Genomic DNA, 19,718 nt, shown 5'->3' on the forward strand with positions numbered 1-19,718 from the left:
TAATATTTTACAATATCTGCATTGTTACATACATAATGTGTTAGATTAATGTTTTAATTACAAAGACAAACTGCAAGAATACCTTTTTATTGACATGCCTGATATTATAAATGTATTTTCAAATTTGAAATTATATAATACAAATGTGAACTATATTAAAAATATATATTTTATATATATTATACATGGGTGTCCTTACATTACAAAAGAACTGAGACGAGAAGTGGTTAAATCTATTTATTTATTTTTCTTTTTTCTTTTCTTTCTAAAATATATCACAGGTTGTTTTTTACTCACTATGTAAAACTATATACAATTCAAAATGTTTTCTATACTCAACACAGTTGTATTTGGAGATGGTTAATACACATCTTAGATCATCTGTTCTTGCCAGGACACTCTGCCTTCTGTGGAGTTGAAAAAAGTGCAAAGCCTCTCACGTACGTCATAGGCTTCCCTGCATCCCCTGTTGCCACCTACATTTCTCACACGTGATAGCACTTCACCTCTTTCATCTGACTCCTCCAGCCACCTTTGATTCTCTAAAGGATTCAGGAGGTAGTTGTGTAGGATGCAGGCTGCAGTGACCACAGAATCAGCATTTGATGGATTCACGTTCATCTTTGTGTGGAGCACTCTCCATCTAGATGAAAGAATGCCAAAGGCACACTCAATAACCATCCGTGCCCGAGACAATCTGTAATTGAACACTCTGCGCCATTGTGGAATTTGTTTCCCAGGAAATGGCCTCATCAGATATGTCTTCAGGGGAAATGCAGCATCTCCCACCATGGTGAATGGCATCGGACCTTGTGCCCCAGACCCTGGCAAAGGGCAGTCTTCTGGCACAGCCAACTTGTTGGCCTCCATTGCTCTTCCAAGTGCTGAACCACTATATACTCCTCCATCACTTGTTCTACCAAAGTCACCCACTTGTAGAAAAGTGAATCGGTATTCAGCATCTGCCAGCGCTAAGAGAACAATAGAGAATGTCCCCTTGTAATTAAAATATAAGCTCCCAGAATGTGCTGGTGACACTAAGGTGACATGTTTTCCATCAATTGCACCTATGCAATTTGGAAAATTCCATTTCTCCCAAAATTGGGTGGCAATATTTCTCCACATTTCCTCAGTTGGTTTTGGGAACTGGGACGCCATCATTTGCCTCTCAATAGCTCTGCATGTCATGTGGACAGATTCAGCCACGGTACTTATCCCAAGCCTATATTGGAATGCCAGGCTGCTGAAACTCTCCCCTGTGCCAAGGTATCTGAGAACAAAAGAAACAACAATGTATTAAAATATAAATGTACTTTTTTTCAGTGAATGAATGTAAGCGTAGATGGAGACTACTGAGAGATGCCTTTGTAAGGAATAAAAAGCAAAAGAAAATGCCAAGTGGTTCTGCTGGTGGCACTGTGAAGGAGTGGAAATATGAACGGGTGATGTCTTTCCTGTTGCCACATATGCAGGCCAGAAGGTTAGTATGTTTGTAATGTCTACAAAATAACTCAATTAATTAGAGAAAACAAGAGTTGTTAAATAATTTTGCATTACTATTTTTAAAATATTGTTATACAGTATGTTTTCAAAATTCATAACTTATTTTTCGATATTATATTACATTGTAAATGTAAATTAATAATGCCTGTTATTATTTCAGTTCAAAAACCACTTTGCAGCTAGAGGATGAACCAGTGAATATGAGTTTGGCTGAGGAGGATGTGGATCAAGAGATATGCCAGCTAAGCAGACCTTACAGCCCCCTTAACGTAGTACAAAGGTCTGCAACACCTGTGCTTGAAAGTCAAATATCTTCAACACCCACTCCACCCCCAACCACCTGTACTCCTCCATTATCATCACAAATAGTTGACACCCCTGCCCATCCCAGAGTGCAGGCAATAATTAATGAAGGTCGACAGAGACAAAAAAGGAGAAGAGTTGCATCACCAAGTCCAACCGAACAACAGCTTCTGGACATTATTACTCAGCCAACAATTACAGCTCCACCTCATGTACCAAGACAGGAGGATGAAATGTATTATTTTGCCCTCAGTTTAGTGCCTAAACTAAACCGGCTTCATCCGCGGAACCAAAACAGGGCACAAATCCATATCCTCAACTACCTTTCAACTATGGAGTTAGAGGATGAAACTCAACAACATCAAAACACACAAGTCGGCCCTGTGTTCCCCCGTACCCAGCCCGCACAGACAACAGGATTTCAGCCAATCCACCCCACCACCTCCTGCCATGAAGTCCAGACCCATCACCTCCACCGTGTAACACCTTCCCCAACTACATCCTACCATCAGCACGGATCAGAACAGGACTCCTCTCCTGTTTATCATCAGTTCCCTTAGCTTTATAAAGTATTTAGTTGCACACTACACTTAATTGTTTATTTTATTGTTTTATTGTTTTATAATATTTTTTTCATTTAAATTATGCCAATTTTATTACTTTAGCGTTCTTCTTTAGGTCTAAAGTGTTTTTTGTACTCTTAATAATGTATATAGTTTTAACATGCATGCATGACTGAGTTGTAATGTTTGGATATTTTACTTAATAAAGATATTGAAATATATATTCCGTTTCATATAATATATACACACACACACATATATATATGAAGAGTTCTGATGCAAAAGCCTCTAAATGCCATCTGAAATTATCTTCTAGATTGATCATTTTTATCAAGCTTGTATAGATAAGTTCATTAATTTCACTTAAATGGCAATTAATAGGTAATTTTCATTGACATTTAAGTGAAATTACTTAAGTTAAATATACAAGATTCATAAAAATTATCATTCTTGAAGAAAATTTCAGATGGCATTTAGAGGCTTTTGCATCTGAACTCATATTTACTTTTTTAAGTACACTTTTTTTAAAAAATCATATAGCATTATATTTATTAATTTATAGGCTAAATGTAATTAATGTGTCAAAAATATGTCCTTACCTCAGTGTAACAGCAAGCCTCTGCTTGGGTTCGATGGACGGACGATAAGTTGTGGTTTGCCTTGTGATGTCTGCTCCAACCAAAGAAAGAACATCATCCATCTGTTCGGCACTCATCCGAAAGTACTTTAGGTGCCGGTCACTGTAAAGTCGTAGTTCTGAGACAAGATGGTAATATGCACCAAACTGTATCCTGCGCTGGTTGACTGAGTGAACCCAAATGCGTCTCTTTCTTCTCCTTTTTAGTAACAGATATAGCGCGATAGCTTTTCTTCTGTCAACAAATCGAACTACATATAAAACAAAGAATCACAATGATTAAAATAACTTTTCATATTGTTTTAATAATGCCTTTAACAATGTCAGAGCTAACGTTTGGATTTAAAATCAAAATTAATTACCCATTTTGAATTTGTGGCACACAGAAACTGCGGATCAGAAGCGCACTGCAAACGCGTGATGTGTGAAAGCACAATGTCACATCATGCTTCCGGACCGCATACGGACTGCAACACGCACCGCACACGCACTGCACACGGAGTATGTGTGAAACGGGCGTTAACGTTCGTTTTCAAAACTGTGCAACTCACCGAGTGGTTAGTGATGTTCGTTGATGTTCCAAAACAAGTAGCGCAGCGAAATACAGTTTCTGTCGTGTTTTATTTGGCATTTTGTAAAATCCCATTGATTTCTGTTGGAGGACTCATTGCTCGTTGATATTACTGCGCTTCAGACTCAAATATCGAGCGGAAGTTTATACGCGGTTGTAAGGTATCTGAAAAAATAGTTCCACTATAGCAAATAACAAGGATTGAATCGTACATTGCCCCGATATATTTGTTTTTAATCATCAACGAACATCACTAACCACTCGGTGAGTTGCACAGTTTTGAAAACGAACGTTAAGGGTTGTTTTAAGGACATGTTCGTGCATGCCCGTAGCCAGCCACTCTGAAGCGGTCAACGGCGATTCTAGACAGTCGAGACAGGACCCATCGTCAAAATGTCTGTGTCCACCACTCTAGTTCATCCAAAACAAACCAGAAAAGAGACTCAAAGTGCTAAATACCGGAATTATCCTTTAAGATGGACAGATTTGGGGCAGTTCACCCAAAAATGAAAATTCGGTCATCATTTACTCACCCTCAAGTTGTTCAAAACCTGTATGAATTTCTTTCTTCTGCTGAACACAAAAAAAGATATTTTGAAGAATGTCGGTAACCAAACAGTTGATAGTTGTTCATAGTATTTGTTTTCCATACTATAGAAGTCAATGAGGCCCCTCTACTGTTTGGTTACCGACATTCTTCAAAATGTCTTCTGTGTTAAGTTGGAACAGCTTGAGGGTGAGCGAGTAAATTTCATTCAACTCTCAGTGTGGAAAAGTGCGCAAAATTTTTCACTGATCTTGCTCTGTTTGCTTTGCTTCCAGCTCCAGCGCGCGACCAGAGCCCCAGACGCCTCCTTCCAAGCTGCCGTACATGGAGAGCCGCCCGCTCGGCCTTGGAGAGGAGCCCGGGGAGGAGATTCGACAGCAGCTGGCGGAGCAGACCAAGCGCGGCTATTACAACACAGCACAAAAGTATCAGGACACTGAGCTGTAGAGTTCCTCTGCTTCGGCTCACCGCACAGCTTCACCATTCCACCGGGGCGCCGCCCTGCACCAAAACTGCTGCTGCTGACTTGGAAGTCCCGTTTGCTTTTAAGTTTCTCACGCGTACATTTGTCTTTTTCACTTCAAAGAAGTTCAACTTTCTGTCCGTGTGGATAGAATCTTATATTTGCATTCGTTTGGTTTCCTTCTGTGTGATTCCAGAACCATGTTTTCTTGCCTATGCAATTTTTTCAGTTTCTGCAACGCTACAGAAACGTCTCGCCACGAGTCACTCTCTCTCCCCGTCTTCGCTCCATGAAAACCTTAAACCTGTCGTGTGCTACAAACCAGCTTTTTGTTACTTTCTTTTTATAAGCCTGAAGCAAAACTGTTTTAAAACGTCACTCTCTTTAAGGTTTATACTACGGTATCTTTGCATTCCTTCATTTCTGATCATGTGTGTTATATGATGTAAGACAATACACTGGATTTTGTTACAACATTTTGAAGTGCCTTTTACTTTACGAATAATGTTGGAGGTTTGTGGACTTGACAATCCAGCCCTCTGGACAATATTTTTGCTGCTTACAGCTCCAAGGAAAAACAGGGAAAAAGTCAACACCAAAACCCTTAATACCGTCCGCCCGTATCCTCAGTGTAGCGACAGCAACGACAAATGAGTTCTGTTTCCAAAGGGACACTTCACAATTCAGGTGGATGCTGGTTGGTTCGAGCTATTGGAATTGCAGATGTCACGGTTTGTCTTATTTCAACCCCACCGCATTACGTTTTTAACATGCTTGATTGTAGGTTAGTCCGCTTTACCTCCACGCATTGGTTCAAAGTGCTTCTAAAACTCGTGGATTATATTTTGATGGCTTCCACTGTGTGTGAGGGTCACACGGCGAGAGAATTTTTCCCTGGACTTTTACGTTCAGGTCTACTGTGGAATTTCACTCTACTACACCAAATAAAATAAACTATATTGACTTTCTTGACTTAGTTGTGTGTTTTTTAATATTCAAACAGGAAGTGTTTTGGAATCCATCACACACAGTAGGCTATAAATGAAATGGAATTTCAAAATTTTATACAATTAAAAGGATAGTTCACCCAAAATGAATATTCTGTGAGCATTTACTCACCTCAGGTCATTCCAAACCTGATATTTTGAAGAACGTTGAAAACCAATTAACATGTGAGCCTATTGACTTCCATTGTATGGACAAAAAACCCCACATTTGTCAAAATATCTTTTAGGTTTCCCCGAAAAGAAAGTCATACAGGTTTGAAGAAACATGAGGGAGAGTAAATGAAGATTTTTACAAAGTTATGTCTGCACAGAAAAATGACAATCCAACCCCTACTAGCATCAAATTAGCATGACTGCTTTGTTATATACAAAATAAATTGACTATTTTACTGAGATTTCCCATCTGTATGGTATAAGTAATGGAAATTGATTCTGTCATGAAACGCATTGGTTGTGTTGGGTCCAGTGAGTCGGCTCTTGTCCAGCACGGTGTTGAAGCCGTTTTCTCTGTACATGCCACTTTTCAGAAGATGCTCAGAAAACTTCCGACGACTTCCTTTAAAGATTGTCTGAAAAATAAACGGTGGGTGTAAATACTAATGTGTGAATAATCTTATTAATATGGCAGTGTATGCTGTGTAGGTTTACTTACCGGCATTTCATGAACTGTTGGTTTTTTGCTTCCATATGTTTGATTTGTTGTTTGGTACCGATGGTTGATCATTTTTTGGCTAAAAAGTATAATGAGGCTTATTAGGATCATTGTTATTGGTATAATTTGATTTACTTATTTTTATGAAGATGGACCAATGATAGTGTACGTATTTTATCTAGATAGATAGATACTAATTAGCCTCATCTATGCCTCTGAAAAGCATAATTCATATGAATGAACGAAAGAATAATACATTTATTTCAGATTTAGATCACATGATGTACTGCGGCTGCATGACTCTTCTCACCTGTATCCTCTGAAACACTCCGGATTATTAAAGCGAGTTGGTAAGTTTTTATCCATATTGTACACATCGCTTGTCTTTATTTCAAATGTATCATTAGCTAACACTCCAGGCTCCGTCCTTGTCCCTTCATCTGCGGAATGATCGTCCATGTTTCCGTTTGTGGGTCAATGCTCAGATTGCTCACTCTACTCGCGAGTGATCGGTTGCTATCAACATTGTAACTAGGTGAGGTCATGTGCCTCCGCTCCGTCTTTAGTTGGTCATTTCTTCACAAAATTGTTTTTCAAAGATAGAAAAAGATGTCAGCATTTTATAAAGTAAACCTCTATGGCCTGGTTTCACAGACAGGGGTTAGCTAGGAATATGCCTTTTAGGCTAAGTAGCTTTTTAACGTGCCTTAGAAAAAACATTACTAGTGTGCATCTTGAGACAAAACAATGGCACTAACATATTTTGATATAGGCCTATGTCAGTGCAAGTTGCTTTCAATTAAAACCGCTCAAACATGCATTTTAGTCTGGGACCAGGCTTAAACCGGGGGGTTATTTAAGTAAGGAATAATTGACGACAGGCCGTTGAATTATTAGAAAAATAATGCACACCCGAGGTGGTAATGCGGTCACGACGCGAAGCGGAGTGGCCGTTCACCTCGGGTGTGCATTATTTTTCTAATAATTCAACGGCCTGAAGTCAATTATTCCGCTTATACTACAGTTACCACACCTCGAAACATTGTTCAGATTATGTATTTCAAGACGTTTGTAAAGTTTTTGTCATTAAAACGCTCTTGTATGTAGGACTAATTTATTACGCATCTAATCCAAAGCCACCGTTGCTAATTCCAAAACGTCATTTTAGAGTTAGTAACGGAGGTCTGAGCCACTGATAGCAGACTAATGCTGGAGACACACGACTAGCTGACACATTTTCTGACTGTTTTCATCGCAGCATATTTTAAACACCGACTTTGAACCGCTTTGAACACAGACTGAACGCGCTGAACACGCGTTTGGGCATGATCAGTCATACGTATCAAATTACATTCATAACCGGCCTTAAAGTGTGTCCCCAGTTATTAATGCAATTATTAGAGAGAGAGATGTTGCAATAATGAGACAGAAAAGCATGTGCATCAATATTATTATTTATTTATTAATTCAATTCCTTGTAATTAATTCGAATTCATTCTTTTTTTTTCTATTATTGACAGATGACAGTAGACTAGCCAAATAAATGAAACACAAAGCCCTTTTAACAAGTAGGCCTATCAATAATTATTTATTTGTTATATTATCTGCAATAATAATCCGTGCTGCAGGACTATCCATTTATTTAGCCTATATTCAGTTTAATTTTCTATTGATTAGCCTATAGATAGGACTATATACTTTATTTATTCAAATTAAACTGCATGTTTCCATTGATTGTGAAGCTAGACACTGAAAATTCCAGATCAAGCGCATGCGGCTAAATGTTTTTTCTTGTTATGAATTGTATCCTATTTTCCGTTATTACCGTTAACTACGCGAAGTGATATGGAACTGTAATGCGGCCAAGACCTGCCTGGAACTACTTTAGCTGTGCGTTTCCCTGAAAATAATGCACACCTTAGAACGTTCGTCAACCAATCAGATTCAAGCATTCAACGGCCCAGTAGTATAAGTACGTATATATATATATATATATATATATATATATATATATATATATATATATATATATATATATATATATATATATATATATATATATATATATATTCTAGTGAGTGAAAACTTACATTTTCATAAAAAAAATTCTTTCTCAAAAAATTTGGAATATATTTTATTGCACATTGCACATTGAATTCTCTAAATATTGATAAAAATATAAACCATTTTTTATTATTTTTATTTAATAAAACATATTTAAACATGGTATACACATTAGCATTTTCTTATCTGCATCAATTGCATGTTACTCTGTGATGACGGAATCTGTTTTGTTACAAAAGCAAAAAGATTATAATGAACAGTGAAGTTTTCAAAAGGCTGTCAGACGTCCACGGACCTCTCAACCTAGGGGAAAAAAGGCAAAAGAACAACAGATTCAACCATCATTGCTTTTTTACAAAACTTTATTTTTTACATTTATTTGGACATCATACAACCACTTCTAAATCACCCTTTAACATTTACATTTTGTAGTTTTTATACATGGAAAATAATAGTAAAAACCCAAATTTATGGTAAACTCTTGATTTCCACTGGAGGTGATGCTCAGATGTTCCGACTGCATACAGGAGTGTAATGCTGCATACCCTTGATAAACATTTTGAGTTGTTATGCAGAGTTTCCACTTCTGTCATCGAATGCAATTTACTTCACTTTAAACCTAAAATTAAAACAATACAGTGCGTCCATCAACAAGTGCAGTTTCATAAAAAAAAAAAAAGTGAATTGAATAATGCCAAAGGAAAGTAGGTGTGGGCATGGTTTCGGTTTTGATGCAAGTGCAAAGTGTTAATGTATGCAAACATTCACATTAAAATGTTTCCTCTTTATTAATTTGCTTCCAAACCTGGCTTGAGTTTCTCCACGCTGATAAACACACTGCCACGGTGCATTATTACTCACGGTACGAGTTTGAGTCTGGCCTAGCGCGTACCAAAAGTAATAATGGACTGTGAAGCAGTTAAAAGGGCTTCTTTCTTCTCATCAAGGCATGACATTGTAAAATTAAACCATATATATTGTTGCAAACACGTAGAATTTTAACATATTCGTAAATTGTTACAATTATGCAGACTTTACCTTTTGCAGACTTTAGAAGTAGCATAGTCTTCATTAGTCCTCTTTAGTGGCCCTCAGAGGTGCCTGATACATTCTGAGAGGTTAAAGGGATAGTTCATCATTTACTCACCCTCAAGTTGTACTCACCCAAACCTGTATGAATTTCTGTCTTCAGCTGAACACAAAAGAAGATTTTTTGAAGAATGTTGGTATAATCAAACAGTTGACGTTAGCCATTGACTTCCGTAATATTTTTTTTCCTACTATTGAAGTCAATGGCTACTGTCAACTGTCTGGTTGCCAACATTCTTCAAAATATCTTGTGTTCAGCAGAAGAGAGTAAAGGCCCGTTCACACCAAGGACGATAACTATAAAGATAACGATAAAGATATAATTCTAAAAATCGTTCTCCATATTAAAGAATAACAGAGTTCACACCACAACTATAACGATAAAGATATGAGGAACGATATCGTTGGGATCACTTTCAGAACGATTTTTTTTCAGCTGTCGAACGATAAAACACTGACAGTCAATCAGAATCCACTCTAATTTAAAGGTCTCGCGCATTTAAAATGGGGCGCGCGCGCGTGCTTAGAATAAAAAGACCGTTATCGTTCGTTGGTGTGGACGCATATATAGTTATCTTTATCGTTATCCTTATAGTTATCGTCCTTGGTGTGAACGGGCCTTTATTCATACAGGTTTGGAACAGTGAGTAAATGACAACATTTTCATTTTTGGGTGAACTATCCCTTTAAATCCATCCAGGGCTGCAGTAATGGAGTAGAAAAACATGATGTAATACTTTAAACAAAGCGATATTGTTAGACTAATCTGAAATAACTTTGTTTAGAACATTGTTCCACTCTAATATGAATATAAATACATGCACAAAACAAATAAACACTTCCACGCCCTACTTTATTTAAAATTGCGCCCTCTGTTGGCAAATTGTAAAATGATGTGATCAGCTGACGTAGTTTGATTAAAAATAAATTATAAATCTGTTTCTAAAATGTTAATAAAATGTATAACAATATATTACATATAAAGTAAAGCATTTTAAAATTCTTGTATTATTCTATGATTCTTGTATACTACTTTTTAAGTAAAATCAGGTAAAGCATCATATAAATTTATTCATTAGCACAACTTTAAGAGAAAAGCCAATGGCCTTATTAATTTAAGAAAATTTTAACTGAAACATACTGTAAACTTTGCATTACAGTGTCCATTTTGTATATTATTGTTTTGGACTAAAATAGCAACAATAACATAATTAAAGCATTTCCAAAAAGCAACGACATATTGTTCATTAGAGTCAAAAAGTAGCATGCAATGTAAAGTGTGATCAAAAATCCTTGGGAAATTGTTTGTTCTAAACTCTACCTGAAATGTATGGATCTTTTTCCAAATTCGGTCCAGCTGGTGAATCTGAGACATGAGGAGGTCCATAGACGAAGGATTGTGCTCCAGAAGCAGGACTTTACTAATGCAGTCATTGTTGCTGATACCTCTGTCCAGACATGTGAGAAATGAAATGCCTTTCTCGTGAAAGAGGTTCTTTTATTTGACCTTCCTGTGGAAGTGAGGAATCGGGATGGTCATTCCCCAAACCGGAAATCCTGTGTGTGTTTGGAACTGATAAAACTGCTGTAAAGAACAAGCTCCATCCTCCTAGAACTGCTGGAGTCTGTCAGTGAACTCTGAGAAGAATTTATCATTCTTTTGAAGTGGGAAGTTATGCACACTTAAGCAGAGATAACTGCTTTTAAAATAGCTGCATCTTCTAATGATATATTTTACATAACTACGTTTCATTTAGTTCTGCTTGGGGCTGTTGAAAACTGTGCTTCGAAAACATGGTGAACATGATTCACCGAGTTCAACACGTTCCTGGATCAACATTTCTGCTGATCCTGAAACAACATTCCAATCAACCAATCAGATTTGAGGGAAAGTTTACAGTTTATGTCAACTTTAAGATTACAACTGGGTTAGGTGCTTCTGCATCAGTGTAATTCAACGTTAGGGCTGCCAACTCTCACGCATTCAGCGTGAGACTCACACAATTGACAATGTTTTCACGCCACACATCCATTTTCTCATTCAGTGAAAAAACATCGCAGGGCAAAGAGGACACTGACAACGCACCGACAGACAAGACACAGCAGGTTACTTTTGATATGAAACAAAGTCTCAGTTTTCAAATTCTATCAATTTTATAAAAAAAAAAGAAAAAAAAAGATAGCCTACCTGGTTCTGGCATGAAACTCTTTAACTCATTTAGTAGTGATCACATCATTTTCTACACAGTGCAGCTGATTGGTTGCTGTTGCATTAGCAGCCAATGAGCTGCAGCTCAACATTCAAATACAAGTAGTGTTGCTATTAGCAGTCTGCAGTGCACTTCAGAAACCCTCCACCTTCCCCAGCTCCACCTGTATAGATCTGCTACGGGGGTTATTTCATTTATGTTACACGTGTAGCAGCAGCATGTCTGTGAATGTATTGGTAACAGCAAGTCTCTGTACTTGCTCTGCAGCAGCAGCAGCGTAGCAGATCTATTCTGCCAAGACCAAATACATGAACATTGCCATATCCATTATCATGGCAATCTCTCTGAGAGTTGTCATGACAGAAATATTGTTTTGGCGCTCTTTAATGTGGCGTGACAGATCGCTTTAGCACCTCAGTTTAAGTGGCACGTGAACCGATCCTACTATAGCACCAAATAACATGAATGAACATCAGAAGTTACGTTGAAAGATACAGTACAGCTTACTGAAATGTATCATGTCTCATGTAATCGTTCAATGAGTGTTTCAACAACGGAAAGACGTGAATAAAACGTCATTGACTATATAATATAGCATGTTAGTTAGCTAGAAAAATGAACTCTTGAGAGAGGATCATTTTGTTAAATACATGCACTATATAACATATTTATTATATTTTTACTCTTACATCATTAAAAATATTATAACGTTATTATAAAACCCATTAATTAAATAAGAATGAGTTGTTCATTTTAACCTTTAATAACAATAGCAGCTGACAGGTTTCCCTGTATGTTTACAGCATTAGTTGAGAGGATTTGTTTCCTTAAGAAAAATTATCATGTAGGCCCTACTGTATACTGATTTTGCCAAATGAATCAATATTGAAACAAGATCAGAATCGAATCAAAGCTTATGAATCAGTTCACCTCCACCCACATCCATAATTCTCACTCCACGCTAAACTCTAAAGTTTGCAGCCCTTCTATTGTTTCCCTCTGATTTTAAGGATAAGTTATGGCCAGATATGTTGTTCCAGGATCATGTCTTCCTTGGCAAAATCACGGTAACCCCAAATGCACATCTGCACTTTTTAATATTCAATAGTTTTAATGTCACGTGTAACACATTTTAATGTGTTATTTGAAGCCAAATGCTTGGTTAAGCCTGTTGGGTAATTTTTAGGTTATTTTTTTTCCCTATGTTTGGGTAGTTTTTGTGTTACCCAGCCCTTGGGTTAGTAGCAGGGTCAATTACAGTTGAAACAATGCACCCTCTGTCTTAACTGAAGCAACGAGCTGTTGTTGAGTATCGCGGGCTTTTTGCAGAAGTCAGAAGAGAGCAGTTCTCAACGCCACCGAAATGGTGCATTGCTTCGTAAAATAAAGGTTTGTAGGCTATACATTGTATTTAATCTATAAATTCTTTATTGTGCTGGAAGTACTTTTATGCAACACAGTACTATCACAGCAGTACTTTTATGCAAAGGAAAGCCATCGAAACGCGTCAGTCAACAACGGTCGTTTCGCGTGATGGAAACGCCTTTACCTTGCATAAATAAACTGATTTTTAATTAGTCCCTGACACTGACAGAATGACAAAAAGACTCAATTAGAATCCAGGACCATAACTGCCTGTTTAATAAAATATCACAGAGTATTAACACAGAAAAGCATTGAAAATAAAGGGGAAACAAGAGGCCAACGGGTTTTAATTTATGTTTGAAGGTTAGCATGAGGAGGGAGACAGAAATGCAGCATTTCCAGGGTTGGAGGAAACGGGAAGCCACTGGTGGATGGAGATAGCAGGGCCTGCTGCATCTGAACAATAAAAATCTCACCCGCTCAGGAAAAGGATCTGCGTCAGCAGTGAGTGACAGATTTTAGAAAGACAAAATGGTGCCAAATCTGAAGTGTTGGGAGAAAATCAGTGTTTTCACTTAAAGACCTCAAGCACAAAGCCGCGTTACTTATACTTCATCGAAAGTAAATTCCACGTCGTTCGAGAATTGCTGTTATGAAACAGTTCCGTGGGCATGGTCAAACATTTCAGAACCATATCCTTAAAACTTTTAAAATTAACACAATACTGAGGCGCCCAAAGTATGTGGACACTTAAACTAGGCTTAAAATAGATGTCATTAAATAACAAAAAATTCTTAAAGCAAAATATTTCACAAAAGTTTTATAGTTTTTAAATATATATATAAAACAGACATACTGTTAAAAATGATGACAAAAAGTAGCCTATTTGAACACTTAAATTTGTAGTTGTCAAAAAATAGTAGAAAATGTTCAGGTCAGTGAACCTGAGGAGAAACTTACATGCATCCACCAAATGATCAAACATCTAAAATGACACAGAAAAGTTAAGTTAGTTCAAAGCTCCTGAAGCATTTGTTTGCAGACGGCACGCTTAAAAGTAAAGGTTCTTTATCGGCATGGATGGTTCCATGAAGAACCTTTAACATCCATGGAAACTTTCCATCGCACAAAAGGTTCTTAGAAAAAGGCTTTATAGATTTTTAAAATGTTCTCCAAAAGGAGAAAAAACTTTGGTTCCCTCAAGATTATCCTATGAGTTTTTCAATTTAATGAATAAAATAAGGTCTGTGGTAAACAACTTGAATCGATACCTGGACGTTTTGTTCTGCAGCATAAACTGCACACACTCACACCCCAAACGTTACTTATAACGTTTATTACTTACAAACCAAATGCTTTTTATATTAAACATTACAAAATTCGAAAATCTGTGTGTATGTAATTTACGAATGTAGAGCGAAATGTCCAAGTATTGTCAAAATATGTTTACCACAGATCTTATTGAAAACACACATGCACACTCATTATAAAAACCCATAGGAAAATCTTAAGGCAACCACTGGTGAATTATTTTTCCGGGTTTGACATTCCTGCAGCAGCACTTTATTGCTGAATGTTTTGTCCCATAATGCAGTTTCACATCAGTGTTATTTTAATATTATATAGTATTTATTAATATTAATTTTTATATTTTAAGTTTTAATTTTAGTTTAAGTTTAAATATTTCTAGTTTTAGCTTTATTTTTTTATGTTTTAGTAATTTTTTGCCAATGCAACATTCCTAATTTTAAGTTTTTCATCTAATATTTATTTTATTTCATTTTTATTTCATTTTTAAGAAACAGTTTTAGCTGACAACACTTTATACTATTTGTACAAAAAAAAAGTAGGCAGTATGCAAGTTTTCCATTACAAAATTAGTTATTCTTCCTCCATAACAGCAGGAGGCGCTGAGTAGGTGTAGATTTATCCTTAATAAGCCTATGCCACTTCGTGTTGACCAACACATCTATTTACAGTAGATATGAACATATCCCGCAACCGACACTTAAGCAAAAGCAAACATTAGTTTGTTCCATCAGTATGGAACCAACATCTGTTATTACTTTGTTCAAAAACAGACTGCTACAGAATCTGATATGTTCAAATGAAAATGTGTTTTGAGGCAGGAAATCAGTTCTTGGAGGCTGACGGATGTGTATTGTGGAAAGCCCTTTGTGATATTAGGGTGGGGTGGTCAAACACAGCTTTAAAAAGAAGACGCTATTCAAACTTAATGAACTTGTTTTGAATTCCTCGCCTCCTGAATGGCAAAGCATTCCATTGCTTGGAAATAGAAAGAAGAACAAACAGCGGAAGTGATGCAAGAAATTCTGTTCTTTATCTGGCATTCCCAGCCCTCACCTGCTAAACCAATCGCACCCCCTTTTCCCTTCTAAAGCCTCTTCAACTTTGAGCTCTAGACCGCAGGGTACGGATTTTAGGAGGAGGAAGCCATTCATCTGAAGCGCTGGGTTCCTGTTAGAGCAGACAGGCACGGCTCAGCGCTCCACGTTCCTGCACCGGACCATCGAGGATATGACCTGTTACACGTGAATGAGGGTTTCTTTAGAGACATGAGAAGAGGCTGCTCCTGAGATTTTATGAGATGGCGATTCGCGACAAATCCAATCAAATTATGTTACATAACCGACTCGACATATAGACTTTTTAAACTTCTATTACTCAACTTAGGCCCATCTTTGTTTTTACTCCCAGCAAAGTCACAATACTGGATGAAGACATACATGAGTGCTATTTTTGAACTCCAGCTCTTTACATTCTCTTTGTTGTGTCATCTCTGTTCTTGCTCATACTTGAGTAACTCTGGGACGTATTGTGGCACCCATTTGTCATGCTTTTGTTGTAAAAATTTTCATGTTCTTGGACTTCGAGCAAATCGAGCACAGTGTAGTACTGTCTGTCAGGCTGGAGCGGAGGCTCCCTTGGTTTGGGGTTGTGGTGTGGTGGTGATCCCCCTCGGTCCGTTCACGATTGGGCGTGAGAGGATTTCGCCGCGGGACACATTTAGGAATTTCACCACACTTGATTTGTTGTTGATTCGGGATCTGATGCCCCCTTGTGGTCACATTTACAGTTCTAGTGGGGTCGTGACCTGAAAATGCAGGCTAATAATTTGAACAGTGCTATTTAATTATTATTTATATACTACTATAGTATTTATTAATATTCAAATTGGCTTTTGTTTTTATACTTTGATTTAAATTTTTAGTAATTTGATGTGCCTTTGGCATTTTCTTTTATTTCTATTTCAATTTAGCTAGGTTTTAATTAGTCATTTAGTACATCAAGTTATGCTAGTTAGTCAACATTTAAAATTTTCAAAGTTTAATTTTTTCCATCTAATGTTTTAGCTTTATGTTAATGATTATTTTAAATTGTTTTAGAGTTAGTTAACAATAACAACACTTAAGACAAGTAATAAAATGCATATAACATCCTTAAGATAGCTAAATAAATTAAATCTAAAAATGAGGTTGAATCAAAATTCACTCATGTACAGTAGCAGTATAATTTAGCTAAGTTAGGAACATAAATGGGTTGAATGACATGCAGTAATTTATGCAAGACCACGTTAAATACCAGGTTCACTTTGTAACAATAAACAATAATGGATGTAAATTAAGACCCAGAACTAAATCCAGCTGATCTACACAACGTTACACAATCATTTAGTTAAATGAGAAACAGGACAAATAGAACCATTTTAAAATGACCTTTAATTTGTTAAACTTCTACATAAAAACTGCTCAGTTCGACAGACATACAATTTTGACTTTTACAATATGAATGATTTGATAACTGAAATAAAACTCAAATCATTGTCTACTATACTGGTTAGCATTTGCAAAAAAAAAAAAAAAGTCACAAGCCTTTCACACTTTATTTGGCAGTTTTATGTTTATGAGGTCTTCGAAGGAAGGGATCCAGCAAGTTCAAAAGCACAATATACAGAAAAACAGACATTTCAGCTCTGCGGTAGTTTTTCTTCATGAATGGATATGACAGTATTCGTCACGTTCAGAACCTATTATTGAAGAGCAGTCCAAATCTATCCTGAATGAGGTAAATACTTGCGTTTAACATCAAAAATGAAATCAGAATGATATTGAAAGGGTCCAAAATTAACAGTAGTGGGTAAATGAGCAAAAATAGTTCTCATGGTCTGAGAAACCCTATTCTTCAATATTTTTATTCAAAACACAGTTTGGTTCATTGCAGGTCGTTGTGTAAAAGAACAAAGACACGTAGTGATTTTGTTTTGGTGCAAGATATATAACAAGAAATTGTATTAATAGTGTTACATATTTTATGTGTCTTTGAATCACATTTTATTCACTGTATTCACCAGCAGGTTTTATCGACTTTATTCTTAGTAGTTAATTATCAAGTAATGATATATTTACTTGGCGCTTGGTGACTGTTAATCTTGGACCTGGATATCAATCATTCAGAGAGACTCAAAAAAGAAAGAATCTAAAACGGTGTAAACAATTTAAAAGAATAACTTAGGGGGATGTGTAGAGACAAGACCATGCATATCTTTTCCAAAAGAAATAAAACACTCAAGATAAAGTAGAGAAGGAAATAAACAGGCACAAACACAATTCAAAAAGTTTAAGTTCAACCATCAGAAGTCGAAGGCTTGAACTTTATGGAGACTTGGACCCCCTAAGACTGGCACACACACAGAGACAGGGCAAGCATGCATGCGTCGAAACACAGCACCAGCTGAGGACCACCATCAACATCTACTGGACTGCACCACTACAGCTACACCATACACAGCCACATCCACTGCGCTGACAGAGAGAGAGAGAGAGAGAGAGAGAGAGAGAGAGAGAGAGAGAGAGAGAGAGAGCGCAGAAGAAGAGAGAAAAAGAGGCTGATCACTTTTCTAAATGCCAATTAAAGTTACAATTATTAATAGAGGACATCTGGGATTTCATGTACTGATTCAGACGGAATCCAATTATTTGATTGGCCAAGTGACATTCCAAAATAGAGCAGTGAGTCTTTATACATAGATATATATATCTTTGCCTGTGTTGTCAGCATTTCAGACTAGAGCACACTGTAAAAACGATTTTTCGAAATAAAGATTATTGGAGTACGTTTGACAAGAAAATACTTTTTCGTTTACACCACAACGATGTACTAAAACCGGAAAAGTCTTTCCTTTGCGTTTTTGAAAAGTTTCGTGTTAAGACGACAATGTCATCAAAGCGATCCCTGTTCACACAGATCAGTAAAAACGACTAAAAACGCTGAATTATGCATTATGCAATATACATGCGCATGACGTCACCGCTTCCACAAATTAGCATTTTTGTAGTTTACGCGGAGACAATAAATGTTTAGTTTTCAAAAACGTGCACTTTGAAACAAATTTTCAAAAGATTGCGTTTTCAGGCTCCAAAAACACTGTTGTCGTGTAAATGAACGGCCAAAATGCATTAAAATTTTTTTTTTTGTTTGTAGTTGAAATTATTAGTGAAATTTCACAGTAAATACGACCTCATTTTTGATTTCTTACTTCAGGATTAGTATCAACTATTACTATCTTGAATCAGCTAACTAACCATTCATATAGAAACTTGGCAAAAAGTCTAAATTTATAACCGAGGTCTACCAGACCTATTTGGCTTTAAGGGCCATGTACACCAAGGACGATAACTATAACGATAAAGATATAGTTCTAAAAATCGTTTAAAAATAAAAGAATAGCAGTTCACACCACAACTACAGTATAACGGCACAGAGAAACGATATCGTTGGATTCACTTTCAGAGCTCGAGCATTTAAAGTGGCATATACTGCAGCACTCTTAGATTAAACAAAAAGATATTGTGTGTTGGTGTGAACGCTAATGTAGTTATTGTTATAGTTATCTTTATAGTATTCATTCTTGGTGTGAACGGGCCTTTACTTGGGGTAGTTGTGAAACAATAATTGCAGACAAGCTTATCCAGATGAGATTAGACTTTCCAAGTTAGCCGATAAACATATTTTGCTTTTTATTATGATGGTGTTTGATTCAGACAGATTTTTAAGACCTGATCAAACATCCTCTGGTTAAACTATCCCATCAAAACAGGGCTACAGATGCAGAAAAATATGAAAAGAAGAAAGATAAAGAGGAGGCGAAACAGCAACAGTGAGAGATACAGAAGAGGAGGTGAGAGAGAGCGAGAGAAAGAAGGGAGCAGCTGTGGTGTGTGTGTGCACACATCGCAGGAAGAAAGTGTGAATGAGTGAGTGAGGTGACACTTCTTTCTTCTCTGGGAGGAAAGAGTAAAGAACCAGAAAAGATGCTTACCACTTCACCTGCCATAGAGAACTATTCATCTACAACAGCACCTCACACAAAATGTAGGGGATGATTATGCATTCATAATAATAATAGTAATAATAATAACCAGATTTGCATTTCCTGGTGGAAATACCAGTGCTTGCAAGGCAGCAAAAGAACAGTGTTAAAATAAAATGATAGCTTAAATTTACAAACAGAGAGATTGATAGTAATACAGCTGGAAAAGAAACAATTCAGTATGCATATATTACAATGACATTCACTGTCTGTTAAAGGGGTCATGACATGCGAAATCAAATTTGCCTTGGTGTTTTGGCATTTACCATTCAAACATCCTGCAAGTTTTACAGCTTAAAACGTCCTCATCATTATAAAAAAAGCATTTATTTGATCAAGCTCCAAAAACAGCT

At 36.7% G+C, this 19,718-nt stretch overlaps 2 protein-coding genes and 1 long non-coding RNA gene across 8 annotated transcripts in view; 1 reads left to right on the forward strand and 2 right to left on the reverse strand.

Annotated features, from left to right (window-relative positions):
- Positions 1-5,559, forward strand: part of tjp2b (tight junction protein 2b (zona occludens 2)) — a 72,966-nt gene extending 67,407 nt beyond the window's left edge. For 3 of the 5 annotated variants that reach the window (XM_081349782.1, XM_081349784.1, XM_081349783.1), the window contains exon 23: positions 4,400-5,559. In XM_081349782.1, coding sequence (XP_081205908.1) covers positions 4,400-4,571 — 172 coding nt within the window. In that variant the 3' untranslated portion in view covers positions 4,572-5,559. Of the gene's footprint in view, positions 1-1,323; positions 1,481-1,663; positions 2,584-4,399 lie in introns of those variants that run through there. The other 2 variants (XR_014028993.1, XR_014028994.1) reach the window with 1 other exon arrangement.
- On the reverse strand, positions 5,058-6,709 carry pierce1 (piercer of microtubule wall 1). Its single transcript, XM_081349787.1, has 3 exons — positions 6,557-6,709; positions 6,247-6,325; positions 5,058-6,163 (listed from the first exon to the last, which is right to left on the reverse strand). Exons 1-3 carry the CDS (start codon positions 6,703-6,705, stop codon positions 5,981-5,983), a joined length of 411 nt encoding a protein of 136 aa, XP_081205913.1. The 5' UTR covers positions 6,706-6,709; the 3' UTR covers positions 5,058-5,980.
- A 1,655-nt stretch (positions 6,710-8,364) lies between these two features.
- LOC308680265 lies at positions 8,365-10,881 on the reverse strand. Of its 2 annotated transcripts, XR_014028898.1 has the most exons (4): positions 10,721-10,881; positions 9,349-10,101; positions 8,856-8,929; positions 8,365-8,613 (listed from the first exon to the last, which is right to left on the reverse strand). It is a non-coding gene; the product is annotated as an uncharacterized lncRNA (long non-coding RNA). The 2 variants fall into 2 exon arrangements; XR_014028899.1 differs by having other exon boundaries at positions 8,365-8,929.
- Positions 10,882-19,718: the final 8,837 nt, after the last annotated feature.

The sequence above is a fragment of the Scardinius erythrophthalmus genome, assembly GCF_964197995.2.
Source record: "Scardinius erythrophthalmus genome assembly, chromosome: 20".
NCBI classification, from domain to species: domain Eukaryota; kingdom Metazoa; phylum Chordata; class Actinopteri; order Cypriniformes; family Leuciscidae; genus Scardinius; species Scardinius erythrophthalmus.

Excerpts from the sequence above, each read along its gene's own strand:
- pierce1 (XM_081349787.1), bottom strand. The coding sequence starts at position 6,705 with ATGGACGATCATTCCGCAGATGAAGGGACAAGGACGGAGCCTGGAGTG. Across the intron at positions 6,326-6,556 it reads GAGTGTTTCAGAGGATACAG|CCAAAAAATGATCAACCATC; the intron begins GTGAGAAGAGTC and ends TATACTTTTTAG. Across the intron at positions 6,164-6,246 it reads CAACAGTTCATGAAATGCCG|ACAATCTTTAAAGGAAGTCG; the intron begins GTAAGTAAACCT and ends TTTATTTTTCAG.